This window comes from Protobothrops mucrosquamatus, unplaced genomic scaffold, assembly GCF_001527695.2.
Source record: "Protobothrops mucrosquamatus isolate PMUCROS unplaced genomic scaffold, P.Mucros_1.0 scaffold_36, whole genome shotgun sequence".
NCBI classification, from domain to species: domain Eukaryota; kingdom Metazoa; phylum Chordata; class Lepidosauria; order Squamata; family Viperidae; genus Protobothrops; species Protobothrops mucrosquamatus.
The window spans coordinates 489,032-505,142 of NW_015386112.1; the positions used below are offsets into that span (position 1 = coordinate 489,032).

Sequence of the window (16,111 nt, forward strand, 5' to 3'; positions counted from 1 at the left end):
ATGCAGGACAGCTACCTGGCAACTTAGATGATAAGCATAAGAATGACTTGAAATGAATTACCAACATGAACATTTAAGTGCTCATATTTTCATAAGTAAATGCAAAAGAAATATCTGGATAATGAGCTGAAATTACACTGAAAATTATATTTTTATTACTGAATTGATCTTTCTTAGTTTTCTACAATTTACACTAGTAAAAGGACTATATTTATGATAGGGAGGTTATTATTTAAATACAATTTATTTAGCCTGTTTATTTATAACAAAATAGTAGAGACTTGTTCGCATACTGCTCCTTAAAGCCTAATTACTATTTTTATAGAATTTAAAAGAGACTTAAGGATTCATTTTCTATTAAAAACACCATTGTTTCTCTTCCAAATTATAACCTTATAAAGACACTTACCGTAACAAAATTCCCCCCAAAATATTAACAAGAGGGCTATGCAAAATGTTCCATGCACAAACTGTTCCATTCATGGAACAGATGGTACCAGATGGTAAGTGGCCTAAGTAAATCAGGAGTGTTTAGGATGTTTGGGTTTGTACAGAGAATGGAATGGGACTGCCTTAGGTGGAAGAAGTCAATGATACCGGCAGTAGCTGTAGACAACAAAAAGAAAGAAAGGGGCAGTGGAAAGGGCTAGTGGGAGGGGCTAGCGCAATGGTGAATAGAATGTGAAGGATGTGTGTATATAATGTATGTTCTTATTTGTGGTTTTTACTTGTGTGTAGTGTGCACTGTGGACAGCACTTAATTTCGTTGTGAGTTAAACAATGGCAATAAAGATATTCTATTCTATTCTATTCTATTCTATTCTATTCTATTCTATTCTATTCTATTCTAGTCTAGTCTAGTCTAGTCTAGTCTAGTCTAGAGAGGTATGCAGAATTGGAAGCCTGTTCCTCACTTTAGTCAAATCACAGCATTAGTGGAGCTGGCATGTCCATTGATAGCAGCTGAGGGTGGGAGAGAAGAAAAGAAGATCCATGGAGAAGATCATGTACTGTGACTATAGCAGCAGCGGAATAAATGGCTGTGGAAATACTGGCGGGGGGGGGGAAGAGCAGATGGACCTGTGGGATCTGAGAAAACAGCAGTGGCAATGTCTGTGCCTAAAGAGAGGGAAAAGGGAAGGTTCAGGAAGGAAGGGGAGCTGGTGGAAAAGGAAGGGGAGCAAAAAGATATGCTACACTAGGACATGATGAAAGGCGGAAGAGACATTGGCCTCGCTCTACCGACTCCAGAAATTCACTCCAAGCTCTTTCTGGATTTTATTTAAAGTCCAGAGCGACAAAATGTTCCAGTTACTTCTATTATTTCTAGAGTTATTATGTTCTTATTACCTAATATCCAGGGGTATGTCATCAGCAAGCCATTGTATTAAACAAAAAATATGGGATAATTCCATATTGGCCAAAGCCAAAGTATTGTATTCACCTGCAACACTGGGAATTAATTAATATTTTTCATCTCTCTAAATATTTGAATAGCTTTTATTTAAACAATTGGAGAATAGCTTTTCAAAAGCCATATTAAATGAGTTGCCATCAAATATGCTTTATGATAGATTTCAAAAATTTCCGCCTCTCTTACAAGATTTTTTCCTTGTAGTGGTACTGATCTTGAAATGATGGAACTTATTTTATTGTATTGTGAATTTTATAAATCTTTTGCAGGAAATTTTCTGGCCTATTTTAACATCTAAACCAGGCATGTCAAACTGCCGGTCCACGGGCCAGATGCATCACACCGAAACTGCGCCCACCCCATTGCCGGCAATGGGGAAAAAGTCATGATACATCGCATGACATCACGTGACATTGCGAGTTTGACATGCCTGATCTAAATCAAGAAGAAGAGATGTGTAAAAAAATTACTTGCAGATGAAAATCCGAAGATTACAATGTTAACAGCCAGATTTTTAACTACGGCTATAAAAACAAGTTTTTTAGTAATAAATCAATACTGAGGTTTTAAGCCTATTATGTGTTATTTATTAAATATTTTATTGGATAAATTGTTTTATCCAATGCCAAGTTTAGTTTATATTTGTAACCTGCTTTTAAGCCTTTTGGCCATAGTAAAATTGACTGATGTTCTTACCACTTTTATTAAGTTTTGTCTGACAAGAAAAGCATGGCAAGATATATATTTATATATTTATGTAAATAACTATACTCACTACTAGGTACATGAAACAGAAAGGATTACATACTTTGCAACAGCTTTTAGGCCATCTCTTCTGGATTCAGCAAAACTCACACCTCCAGAAATCGAAGTGACTTTTTTCAAAGCATCTAAAACCTGGAAGAATAAAGGAAAATCCAAACACTAAACCAGCACTTGACTACGTTTCTCAAAAAGTATTATGCAAAATAATGGAGATGAAGCAGTTACAATAAAGTGGGTCACAGAGGAAAAGTGGTAGATGGTAATGAAAACATGTAGTAGTTTTTACACATTACAAAGCAGGCTTTTCGTGTGGTTTATTAGAGATGTACTTTACATTCAGTCAGATATCAAGGCTGATTTTCATTTACTAGGGTGACAGGACAAGCCTAAACCTGTGCCATTTCAGTTCTGTCTCTCCATGAAGTTTGGCTTCCGTGACGTTCCAGCACATTGCAAAAGATGGATTAGCAACACTTGTGCATATACCCTACCACACAAGTCATTCATGGAAAGAACAAGGGAGGATTACTGGGTTCAGTATCCAGCCAGCCTGCCCCTGAATCAAAGTGACCCTAGTGATCAGGCCCCATTGGCTGCCTCTCTCAAAGGATCTTGGGAGTGAGTCTTGTTTATGTTTTGTTCCACCTTGCTGATGCCTATCCCATCCTTCTGAGTCAACCGTACAATAATATTTTGTGATCTGTTTTGACAGTTTGTTTGGCCATGTAATCTAGTTTTTAAAAGTTAACCTTTTATTACTTCCACCTCAACCACTGACAAGCAGCTGCACTTTATTTAAGAAATGTCATAATTCCTTACAAACAGGTTTTTTTATGTGCAAAAATCACATAGCTAATCTGTCTGAAACTTCACATTGATATTCTCAACATCCATCACATTTTGTCTTGAAACCACCAAATACTTACAGTGATCATCACCACTGTCATTACTGTTTACTGTTTACAAGCCGTACATTCCCAACTTCTATGAAATCTGTTATGCTTCAAATCGGGATCTATATCACTATCTAGACTCTCCTTGAATCAATCCACCAGAAGCAGGCCGACGATCCTATGGGATATCCAATCTACATCCAGCAGCTGTCATCTGGCCTATCTCCCAGAGTACTGCCATCTTGCCTCACGCTCACTACTCCTGAACATGGAAGGATCAGCATATGCATCATTTGTACCTTCCCATTGCTTTAGCCAGTTTTATACTGAATAAGAAAGGACTCTACCTAAGACTTTTTAAGTAATGTAAATTATGGATTTTGGCTGTGTTTGCCGGAGAGCTGGTGTTTCAAGGACATAACTGTGTGGCTCCCTTGCCGATGAAAGGCAGGAAGCTGACACTGACTCTCCAGTTTTTCCAAATCACTTTGACTTATAGTCACAGTCTGGGCATTTGGCACCCACAGTGAGAACAACAAAGTGAAGATGGTAGTGGAGCTGAGAGATGGAGAGTGGAGTAGGTAGTTGGGCGTAGAGAGTTTGGTGCCTGATAGGGTGATATAGGGTAGATAATAGTGTATTTGTTTGTTTGCATAAAGTGAATTAACAGTTAGCATCCAGGAATGCTGAGTGCTAAAGGAGAACATCCCAAAGTCCTGATCAATTAACTGGAAAGATTACTATGTGAACTCAGGCCCTTTGTTTTGGGAGGTGTTAGAGAGACTTTTATATCTTGGGGAATAAAAGATAAAACCATTAATCCTTTGCATGGCTAGATCACTTTCTAGTCACCCTAGTTCTCTGCAATGACCCTTCACTGCAGGAAGAATTTATTTGATTTGTCTGCTCCAGATTCCTAATGGACCTGTTGGGTTTCAATAAGAATTTGGGGATATTTCTCAGGCTCTGATACATGGTCCACCTGAGTCCCTCTTTACTGAATAGAACAGGACATCAGGATGGTGGCAGGGGGCATGTTCTTGGATCAAATTGCACTTTGGCAGCCTCTTTTTCAGTAAACCCCAAAGAGATCACCAGAAAAAAGAGATATCTGGAGTGCCTCTGAAAATAAACAGGTAAATCTTATCAAATACTTCTCTAAGCACTTGAGGGAGATCCAATTGTCTTAAAAAAATCTTTCTTAGATACAAAAGAGTCAATTATTTTTATCTGGTATCCAACATTCCTTTTTGGGGTAAGATTAATAAGAGTGGTTATGCAATTACAAAAGAGTCTGGATGATAACGTATTATCTGGACTCCTTCCAGCTGGATTAGACTGAGATACAGCACTCAGATAGTGTTGATTACATTTACAGATGACTTTGGCAGGACCAGGATGGAGATGCATGCACCCATGCCAATCTTGAACTTGGGTTCTCAGCTCTTGCTGGAAGAGCAGGGAAGCCTTTGCATAAATCATCTTATCTGCCAACTGAGCCCATTTCTGGAACAGAAGGCCCCATTCATGGTCTCTGATGTCCTCTCTCTCTCTCTCTCTCTCTCTCACACACACACACAAACACACACACACACACACACAAACACAACTACCACAGTATGCATTACATGGGATTGTCCTTGGAAACCACTTAGAAGCTGCAACTAAGCCAAAATGCAGTGGCACGAATAACTATGGATGAGATTTCATAATTGCCCATGTCACATATTGCTTCACAAATAGCCCTGGCTCCCTATAATCATCTGGGACAATTCATAGTTCTGTTTATCCTCTCTAAAGCCCTTCATGGCACAAGACTGTTTACCTGCAAGACCATCTATCTCCAAGTGTCTCTGCTCAACCTATGAGATCCAGTAGATTATTCACGCTTTTGATCTCTTCCACAAAACGATGCCTTCCAGTAGGACTCAGGACTTATGATTTCTGTTGCAGCTCTTGCCCATGGAACATGATTGGTTCCAATCTTGGGCAGTCTTGACCCTTCTCTTCTTCTAAAAACCTGTTTTTCCCCTAGCGCCCACAGAATGAGCCTGAATAGAATGGGAGACCCTTGAATGAAGTATGTGTTCGTTAGCCTTGATTGCTTCTGTTATTATTATTATTTATGTTATTTATTTATCCTGTTGTACTTTATGTTAAGAAGATACAATATATTTTATTTCATATTTGTTGCTTTTGTGTGCTTTTACAGTTTCAAACTGTAAGTTTCCCAAATTAGGCAGTCGTATAAATCCAATAAATAAGTGACTTCCAGAGATCCAAATGTAAACATAAGGTAATGTTGAGATTTCACTGTTGGTCTTAATTGACAATGGAGACCAAATCAGCAGAAATTTGGTTATAGAAATCAAACATTGAAGCAATATAATCTATTTTATGTTTAACAAAGCAATCGCGTATCATTAAGATATGTGTTTTTAAAATATCTGAAACCTGTTATAAAACATTCTGCCCTGCATCTTAGCTTACCTCCTGGAGTTTGCCTTTTAGAAGGAATTTCGGAAGGGCACCCAAGGCTAGTGAAAAACCACAGCGAATCATTTGCTCATGGCTTTGAAGGCCTGAAATGTATTGCACCAGCAAATCTGGAAAACATAACACTCACTGTCTGAGTAATTAAAACTCCAGAAACAATGCTTTGCAGCATTAGAATAACCACTGATTATTCCTGAGGGATGGTGGCTGTTAAACAAACAATTGAAAATTGTTTATGTAATATTCAGTATATAACGTATTACTAACATGCAAAAACCTTCAAAAGTTTTATTATGACAATGTTTTGACAGCAAAGCATGAGAGTCAGCTCCACAAAATGGCACAGGTCCATTTTCCTTCAGTGACATAATTTATAATATTAGATTTTCATCCTGCTGGGCTTCAGAGAGCCATTAAAAAGCTGACTCTTTTACCAAGCTATGGAGAAACAGAAAGTCTGCCCCCAATAATAGCTTTAATGTGGTATATGTTTGTACTATTTTCATCCCCGGTGTGCACCATATATTTTTGGTGTTTCTGTTTCTGCTTGTTTTTAGCAGTTATTGCTTTGATGTTTTAACCCCCTTGTGTAAGACACCTAAAATTATACTATGATTGAGATACCATACAAGTAGACAAATAAAGGGGGGGGGGAAGTGTTTTAGTGTAGCAGCAGAGTATTCACAAAGCATTAGCCCATGAAACAAGGAAAAGTTCTAATTTAATGAAAACACAAACAAGTTAATTAAAAATTAAATCAAATAATATGCTAGAGAAAACATGGGCAATCAGCTATCCAAAATTTGTTCTATATGAAATTTAGTTCAGGCTAATTTAGCTTGTGCTGCATTCTTTTTTTTTTTTTTTTAGTTAGCACGATACCATAAGTTATCTTTTAATAAAAATAGAAATGAATCTGGTGAATCATTACTTTGCTCAGCTGGATTTGCTCCTCCCTCTTCATTGCAGTAATATTCATTACATAAAGCAGCTAATGCAGACACTGCTGATTCCTAAAACAAAAGCAAAACCACGAAGATATAGAATAACTTCTCTTTCAAATGCACTCTGAAAGAATTCTACTGTAGAGACACCTGATAGATCATCTGGTAACACATTTAATGTCTATTCATGCAATTATTATGACTATGTCAGATAACCCATTCATTTGAGATTGAGTTGAGTAATATCCTACTATGTTCAATTGTTCCACTTTAGGAGCCAGAAGCAAGTCAGGCTGGTCAAACAATGCTACATTACAAATTATTCTGAACTATAACCTCCATTTAGTAAAAGGATGGGAAGATATTGCAATTAGTTTAGTATTATTCTAATGGCTCTGAAGAGATAATACTAAATTGAATTACATTTCAGTATGCACCAGTTATAGCCTAAATAAAACATCATTTTTGTTATTTAATCAGTACTTTTGTTATGCAAATGAACAGCATTTGGATCAGTGACTATAATAAAGTATTTGGTATAATATCAACCATTTACCTGATTTATTTCAAGTTGATATGCCCATTAGTCATAAATTGTGATGGTTGTAAAGTAAATGTGGGCCAGCTGTTGAGCATCAGAAATATGATAGCATAACCACGTGTGTGTGTGTGTGTGTGTGTGTGTGTGCACGCGCACTAGGGTTCTATCTATTCTCTGCTTTGTTTTCAAAAATCTAGAAATTTAAACTGTAACAGCAACAAGCAAAACATGATATTTAGACCTTTTAAGATCAATACAGATAAATTACTGTACTTTTACTTGCTGTCTTGAATTGCTTGAAATAAGGTGAAGGCTTTGTAAACTATCATTGATCAGCCACTGCCAATCATCTGAAAATAAAGAAAACATACTTGATAGTATATTGGTTGCATTGCATTTTAGCATATCTACATTTTTTTTTACACATCCTTAGAGGTTCGAATTCCAACTGAAATTTGTTTCAATTTCTTTTTGCCACTATATTTTTAAAATATATCCCACAAATAAAATATCCACATAAAAACCAACCAGAATAGCAGGCATATGGGATATAAAAAAGCAACTGCTGTTCCATATTTTCCTGGAATTGCCTTCATTCTATAACATCTCTAACAGGCATTAATGGCCCTCGACTTCTACATATTGACATTCTGACATTACTGTGATGAACGAAGCTGAATATAGCAAATATGGACAGCATCAAGATGGGGGGGGGAAGATAAGAAGCATATTGAACCACTCTGTTACATCTTGTGACAGTAGAAAATAAAGGAATTTATATAATTATATTCTTGCTAAATGAATAATACTGTCTATTTGCTAAAGTTATAATCATCAACAGACAGACATAGTAACTCTACAACATGAGAAACATCACCTACCAATTATGAGATCTTTTCTAAAAGGCATTTTTGAAAGTGACAACTTTTCAATCAAAGTGCAGACTAGAAAACAAGGAGGGAAAAAAGCAATCAGAGTTGTATTCACTGAATTAAAGGGTATTTATAAGCCTTTTTACACAGGATCATGGTTCATGAACTCACACTGTTATTATTATGTAGTAAATAGTATGGCAAATAGTATGGCAAATCTGTCAGCAGAGGGAGATATGACAGGAAATAATTACTGTTTCGGAGGATGGGCAGTAGGGAATTTTATTCCTCATTGAAATTCTGATCCACCACCTTCAACACCAGGTTCTGAGTGCTGGATCACTAGAGGACTTTATCTCAGGGGCTTCTAGTGAGATAAATGTTGAACACCAGGCCTGTTTGTAATAAAATGTCCTTTTTAAATTTTGTTTTGGAGAAGAAAGTGGACCTGGTATGTAACTGGGAGAGAGGGGTTTCTTGACCTTCAAAACTAAGATGGAAGAGGAAGGTGCAATGATATTCCATGAGAATTTGATGGTGCCCATATTTGTTCTGTGATAATTTGATGATGGCCCCACCTGTTGTTTTGCAGGCGATCAAATTTGAGCTTGGGTTGGTGATGGATTCCTTCAAATTTCACATTATGGGGATGTCTGAGAATTCACAGATCTTATAGAACCATGGGCTTGTCGCAGTCACCATGGTTCCAAGTGACATGGGCTGCACACATTAAATCTGGTTAGATTGTGATTTGAGGATGGATCGGATCAAACTTGAAGTCCAAGGCCCCTACTGAGCACTAGGACAGATCTATCAAGATGGTCTTCCAGGCATCTTATGAATCCAAAAACATCCAGGCATCTTATGAATCCATAAAAAAGTAGCATATCTACATTGTAGAATTGTTTGGTTTTTGAGATCAAGACACCCTCTCTCCTTTTCTCATTTACCATTTCTTTTCCATAGAATGTTTGGAGTGGGGAGTTCTCAATAATCAATACTAGTGAAAAAAACATATTTTATTATGTAAATTACATTTTTTGTTTTTATAAGTGTAAAATGTCTTAGAATCCAGTGATTAAGTGGTATATAAATTGCTCTAGTTATCCTTAGCAGCACAAAGAACATTATAAAAATATTCTATCACAAGGGTAGACTTTTGAGGAAGTAAATAATTAATCTGATGCCACAAATAAGCTGAGTAGATCACCCCAAAGGCAGCACAATGGCTAATTTGACTACAGAATTGTAGGCTAGCACATCTGCGAGGCATCAGTTGGGGAAGAGCACTATTTACTACTCATAAAAAGAATTACTCATTACATGTTAATATATAGATGTGGCATGTAGAAATCCCAGCAAAAACTCATATTTCCTAATACCTAAGTATTTCTTTACTTGAAGGCAGGGAAGAGTTCCTGCATGCATAGAGTTCCTTTTTAACATATACACACGAACTAGCTCCTTAAAACACTTTTCCGTAGGAAGTAATTGATTTTGACATTAAACTGGCAATAAAGTCGGTTATTGTAACTACATTATTTTCTGCTATGGATTAAAAACTGGAATATGAAAAAAGAGAATTATCCAAGTGTTATCCAATTAAGATTAAATCTCATTTTTATGGATGGTAAAAAGGACTTTAGTGGTGTTTTAAAATACTATTCTATGTGCTAAAGATGGTACAAGATGACTCTTGATCTACTAAATAGGAGCAGAATGTTTGCCCAAGAATAAATCCCATTAATCAACAATCTAGCAACTAAGCTCTTCCTTTAGCTCCATCCTATATTTTACAGGGAAAAAAACCAATTAATGATAACTAAAATGGTATTAAAAAACTACCAGTCTGGGATTTGATTATGTTTTATTCTACATTTTCTGAATCATGAGTCAATAAAAATATTGAATTTTACATTAGGGAGAATGGCTGAAGTATACTTTAAGGGAAATTAAAGAAAAGTTGGCAAAATGTTCAGTGAATCAGGACTAGCCAAGTTTACATTATGTAATCTTAAAATGTAATATTTATTTCCAAATTATATTTGTAAATAGAACACTCTATGTCAAGTAACATACCAGCTGGCCTCATTAGTTCTCCACCTAAACCTCTGGAAAAGAAAGAAAAAAAAATACCAATTTAAGAAACAACATCACTGCAGTATTTTGCACTGACATGACAGAAAAAGGAAAAGAAAATTGATATATGAATCTAAACCTGCCTCTTTTGCCAAGATTCAATACATTAAAGCTTAATATGAAAAATATGAATACATGGCAAGTACCTCAAACACTTCTCCAGTAACTTTATTCCTTTTTTTGCATGAGTAGTAAAACAAGTCAGAATTTGAATCTTCACTTGTTGCTTCCTATTAACTGCAATCTGTGGTTAAAAGTTCTCAAATATGTCAGATTTAGGAGTTAGTTTTCAAACCCAAATCTTAATTCAGATGTATCCCGAACTAAGTTTATACAGTATGTGAATTGCAGAAAGAGGAGAAGCTAACCAAGCTGCATGGAATGGGAATAGTTCTGCAAACCATAATTTATTAAGCTAGAATTTGTATTCACAAAAAGTTATGTAATGTGCAAATGCAGCTTTAGAATTATCCAACAGTCAAATCCAATTTTACCCTCATGTCATTACATGTTTATAAAAAGTCCTTTTAAAGTCAGTTTTCTGGCAACTCTTTTGGACTATTCTATGGAAAGCATTAGATGAAAACTGCGATATTAAGTTGATCCCATGAGACTGCTATTGTATTATTTTCGAAAGTATCTTTTACTTCCTTAACAAATTCAATTTTCAATTTGAATTTTTTTTGTTCATATGTGAACTACCCAAATTTTTAAGTACAGTACTGTATTTCAACAACTACAAACCATGCCATATGCCAAAAGGGCCTTATTGCATTTGCATTCTCCTTTTCTTTTTACTAATGTACGTGTGTGTGTGTGTGTGTGTGTTTGTCAAAGGGCTAGAGAAATAAAACATGATAAACTAAAACACCACATTAATGTGTTCAGGTGAAGATAGAAAATTTTAAAACTGCCCAGAGTCACTTTGTAGAGTGAGGTGGGCAGCATATAAATATAATAAAAGAAAAATAAAGTAAAACAACAACAACAACAAATCGCTGGATTTGCTGGCAGAAAGTGGGCATTACTATCTTTCTTAACAGCCTTGACAAATTACTGGAGAAGAAATTGGAGGAGATCCAAGTATTTGAAGCCAAAAGTACATCATTTCAAGATTTCTATTTCTGTAGTAATTGATAAAAAGGTTCTAGCCAGGAATTTGTGCTACGTACTTTAGAATTCTGTGTTTTGCTAACATTTAAATGTGCCCATTTTTTCTTTATAAATATAAGAATTATGTGCAGTTTTCACTCCCATGTCAAGCTTATTTATGAAGCTATACAAACATATTTCTGTAAAAGCTTCCAGTGATAATAATTTGATAATCTTTCCAGTGCAACGTTTTCTGCCAGAAACCTCATTATTTTTAGCAGACCAGCTTCCACCCCCTTGAGGTTCACCAGATCAAGAATCAAACTCTATTAGATTACTTGAACTATTGAGATATGCTACTGTAACAGCATCCTGCAGGCTCAAACCTCTAGTCAGGTGTCTTTATGTCACACAGATAGGAGGATACAGTAATTAAGTTATTTTCTTTTCCTTTCCTTTTTTTAATATTTTGATTATCTGAATTGACAATAAGATAAGCATAAGGCGTGACAGACCTACACTCCCAACCCTATGATTAGGAGGAAAGATACAATAGAGTGAGGTGCCCTCTGGGAGTTACTTGGTGGCAGCAGGAATTACCAAGCAGAAGATGGAACGCTAGTGTGAACACATAGAGGGCTTCTGGAACAGGAAGTGGGGAGACCTTCCACAAGCTTTCACACTACAAGTGTAACTGAGCCCCCTGGACACTTAAAAGTTTTTCTTGAAAAAAATAATTATCATTTACTAATCCATTTGTCTCCTTCTCTCCTTCCTTTCTTCCTTCTTTCCTTCCATGCATTCCATCCATAAGGAAATGTTTATGTTTGTTCTAGTCTCTGTCTGTGACATAGTGTAAGCTGTATAAACATAGTGGTTCAATAACAGCTAGTAAGAACTTCAAGAATGACTGATTTTAACCTGAGTTTTTCTTTTTGTATATCTTACATTTTTTTTATCACTGGTTCTGAAATACCACTGCTTAAGGTCCTTTCCCATACTAGTGGTAGTATATAAAGCCAACGTAAAGCTACTAAAAGCATGTATGAGACTAACAAAAAGCTAGCATCATTATAATTGTATTTTTTTCCTCTTCTTAAATTCAAAATTATGTGATGGAATTGCTACCAGGAATTCCACTAGTAACCAATCTAAATCAAGCAAAGTACACTTGCTGAAATAACATTTATGCATTTTGAAATTCTGGAATTCACTGCCTCAAGATGTAGATTTTTAAACTGCTTTAAAAGAGATTAAACAAATTTATAGAGAATAAGGTATCAATAACTATTAGTCATGGTGAATAAATGGTATCTCCAGAATCAGAGATAGCATGATTCTCAATACCAGTTACAAGAGAGCAACAATGGAAAAAGGCTGTTGCTAGCTGGCTTTACATATACGTGTGCAGGATTTGCATAAATACCTGGTTGGCCAATATAAGAAACATAATACTAGCATAGATAGATCTTTAATCTAATTCAGAGGGCTTCTCTTGCATTTCAAATTCAACAAAACAGCAAATATTAACGGAAAACAGAACACAGAAAGATTAAGTGGAGATTGTAACATTTGTAATAGATGAAAAGTAAACAGACTAGTATTGCACTCATGGAAAAAAGAAAGTTACTCTTTAAAATCTGTATGTCTCATGACATTATATCTGGGCGTACACTAACTACCTTCATTCAATTTGGTAGCCCATTCTGGACTGTGAAAATGGTGTGACCAAGTTTAAGATGTTTGGAGGCTACTAGCAGATCTGAAATACAATTTGCAAAACTACTCTGTTCTCTCATAAGGAAAAAAAACAAATATCCAACTTTGTTCTTCAGCAAAGTGGGATAAATATTGTAAGTAAATAGGAAACTATGCATAGGTGCAGCATGTCAGATTCAATAGACATCTATGTGCTGTGTCTATATATCGTGCATCTGATTTTAAAAAGAGAAGTAGTACAGTATTGCAAAGTAGTTGTTTTGATAGTCTTCTTCACTTCTTTTCCTACCACAGGTACAGTATTTCAAAGCTATTACACTTCGCAGCATATTAGAACTATATGGGATTGCAACTTTGTGGGGTTCCCAATTTAAAATACAGAAGACTCCTGACTATTTTACTTTGCGGAAACTGAATATAGCCTGAAATACACCATTCTGCATTGGCAGCAGGATTTTATTAAACCCAATACATACATTTACATTAACTCAACTAGTCAGCCAAGTTCACTATTACTGGATTTTATTAAATATTACTTCAGTTTATCTCACAAATCATGTAATGGTTTTGTACTCCACACTTTCCAAGGATAATGCTTTTTCTTTATGATATACAGCTTTTGCCAGAGTCACTTATTAACATAGCAAACAGAAATCAAGCACAGGCTAATGTAATTATTTGCTCCTCTGGGAAAGCATTCCTTATTTCTGAAATAGAAATTCTCATTCCAGAAATCAGTAAGTGCAGCCACAAAAATTTGACTGCTGATATCTTCTGACAAATGGTTATAGTGTTATTTTGTTAAAATTCCAAGAAAATGTTTCTCAGATGGGAATCTTCATGGCATTGTACCTTTATTATATTCCATAAAACTGGTTTAACTTGTTTAGTAGTGCTGTTCTATTAAATGCAAAGGAGCTGCTTGTTATAAAATGATGAAAAGACTAATCTTTTATATATTATTCAAAAGTATAAATGTATATTTATATCTTGGAAATGTGTAAAATACTTGAAAGTCAATAATTCTGGAATCACATTATTTTGAAGAGCACATTATTATTGTTAAAGGATTCAATATCAGTCACCTTATGAACCAATAAATGTAATCCTGCAAAACTATAATACAAATTTAAATGAACTCCAAAAATACGGAACAACTAATAAGTCTCATGTTACATATAATTCATATTTAAAATAGTTATTGCTCTCAGAAAAAGGAGAAACATTTACACTTCTCCAAGCATGTAATATTATACAGGATGGCAAAACCTACAAGGACATTTTTAAACATATATATAATATATTCTTTCTTTTCCTGTTGGAGAATAATAGCAACAAATGTGGCAGTCTTTGGAACCGGACAGTTCAGGATCTCAAACTGGGCAAGTTAGTAAGTCTCATCCAAGGCCAGCCCAATAATGTTGACAAATGGTAACATTCTACCTGCTACTTTTGTAATTCTACCAGACATTTCTTTTTCCTTTTTCCTGGATACATTCAACATGTATTTGGAGGCAACTACATTTAAAGGAGACATGTTCTGTATTTTGCACACCAAGTAATGTGTTGCTGCCCAGAAAAGCACACTTCCATTCTTAGTAGCAAGCAAATAAGATATAAGAAGCAGCAAGCTAGTAGATCAGATGGAGAAGAGAAAAAAAAAGAACTGTTTAGTCTTATGTATTTGGGCAGCAAGCAGAATTCAGTGTGTACATTGTATATTCATACAATCTATCTTCTGTGCTGTGTAATACTAGTTAAAAGGAAGAATGTTCTCTTGCTGAAGCAAGTACTGGAAGCAAACTGTGCTAACATGTTGCAGACTGAGATCATAAGTTTAATTTCCCAACTCTAAAACATCTTGGTAATTTCATGAATCAATGTTATGTGTTTCAGTGAATGCTGATAGTGTTGATTACATGTTATTTTTTTTTCTTGTCTGGGGTGACAAAATGTCTTGACCGGATAGCTGTCTACTTTTTAAACAGCTCATACTATAAAGTCTATGCATATCCTTATAACACTTTTCCACACATTTCACAGGATAGATATGCAACACGGATGGACTTCTAAGAGGAACCTGCTTGATTCCAGACAAAGAAATCTTCTCTATTGTGTTCATGTAGAGTCAACATCAAAGTAGGAATCATTTTTTTTACATTTAAACACAACTATGCATTCTTACACAAAAGGGATTACACATTTCAGAAGCATGTTTATTTATTCCTTGTGAGTTCATTCTCAAAAATGCAACAGTCTATTTGACACTAATTATCTTACCTATACAACTGACGACGATGAAGCTGTAAAAGAATAGATTTAACATTAAGAATTTTCATTTTTTCCAGTGTTTTTCAAACTGTGGTTCATGTGTTGATTTGGAAAAGAGGATAAAAAATTGTATTCCTGGATGAATTTAATAATAACTCTTTCCTTCCACCTAAGAATCTTTTCTCTTTCTTTAGGCCATGGCAAAAGAAAACAGATAAATTATCATTTCAATAATGATAGTATAATAAATGTAGCCTGGCTTCCAATTAAGTCCTGGCTTCCAATGCTTTAGACATTGCTTTTATTATTTAAATAAACAGAAAGGTTATTTTTTCTATTTAAAAGATACAACTGCAAAAATAACTTTTCAGTAGATATAATATATACGAACCTCTACATGAATCTGCTTAAGTCCTTCCAAAGTTTTTTCATCCAAATAAAATGAAATAAGTCTGCAAGGTTTAAAAGCATTTAAAATCAATACAGTATTATTTGACATTAGTTATATTTGATTCTTAATTAAATGTAAACATTGTGAAAATTCTGTGGCTGTTACTATTATCAATATCCTTTTTCACCCCTAAAACATTAGATTTTTTTCCTCCAGTATTTTTAATTTTAATTGCTATGACAAAAGCAATTTTTGGTAGGTTCTGTTAATTTATTCTAACATTATTGCCTGATAGTTTCATGTTTGATACCTTTCTAACACTTGCTTTTAATAATATATAAGACAAGGTTCTACATTTAGGCAAGAAAAACCAAATGCACAAGTACAGCATAGGTGGCACCTTGCTCAATAGTAGTAACTGTGAGAGGGACCTCGGAGTCCTAGTGGACAATCACCTAAATATGAGCCAGCAGTGTGCTGCAGCTGCCAAAAAGGCCAACACAGTGCTAGGCTGCATTAACAGAGGGACAGAATCAAGATCACGTGAAGTGTTAATACCACTTTACAATGCCTT

The 16,111-nt window shown here is 35.1% G+C and overlaps 1 protein-coding gene across 1 annotated transcript in view; it reads right to left on the bottom strand.

The window, feature by feature from the left end:
* Positions 1–16,111, bottom strand: part of TBCD (tubulin folding cofactor D) — a 152,298-nt gene that overhangs the window by 28,228 nt on the left and 107,959 nt on the right. Inside the window, exons 22-29 of the mRNA XM_015810193.1 lie at positions 15,538–15,598; positions 15,156–15,178; positions 10,005–10,036; positions 7,935–7,997; positions 7,327–7,403; positions 6,500–6,581; positions 5,563–5,678; positions 2,223–2,311 (exon numbers count right to left, since the gene is read on the bottom strand). Coding sequence (XP_015665679.1) covers positions 2,223–2,311; positions 5,563–5,678; positions 6,500–6,581; positions 7,327–7,403; positions 7,935–7,997; positions 10,005–10,036; positions 15,156–15,178; positions 15,538–15,598 — 543 coding nt within the window. The remainder of the gene's footprint in view (positions 1–2,222; positions 2,312–5,562; positions 5,679–6,499; positions 6,582–7,326; positions 7,404–7,934; positions 7,998–10,004; positions 10,037–15,155; positions 15,179–15,537; positions 15,599–16,111) is intronic.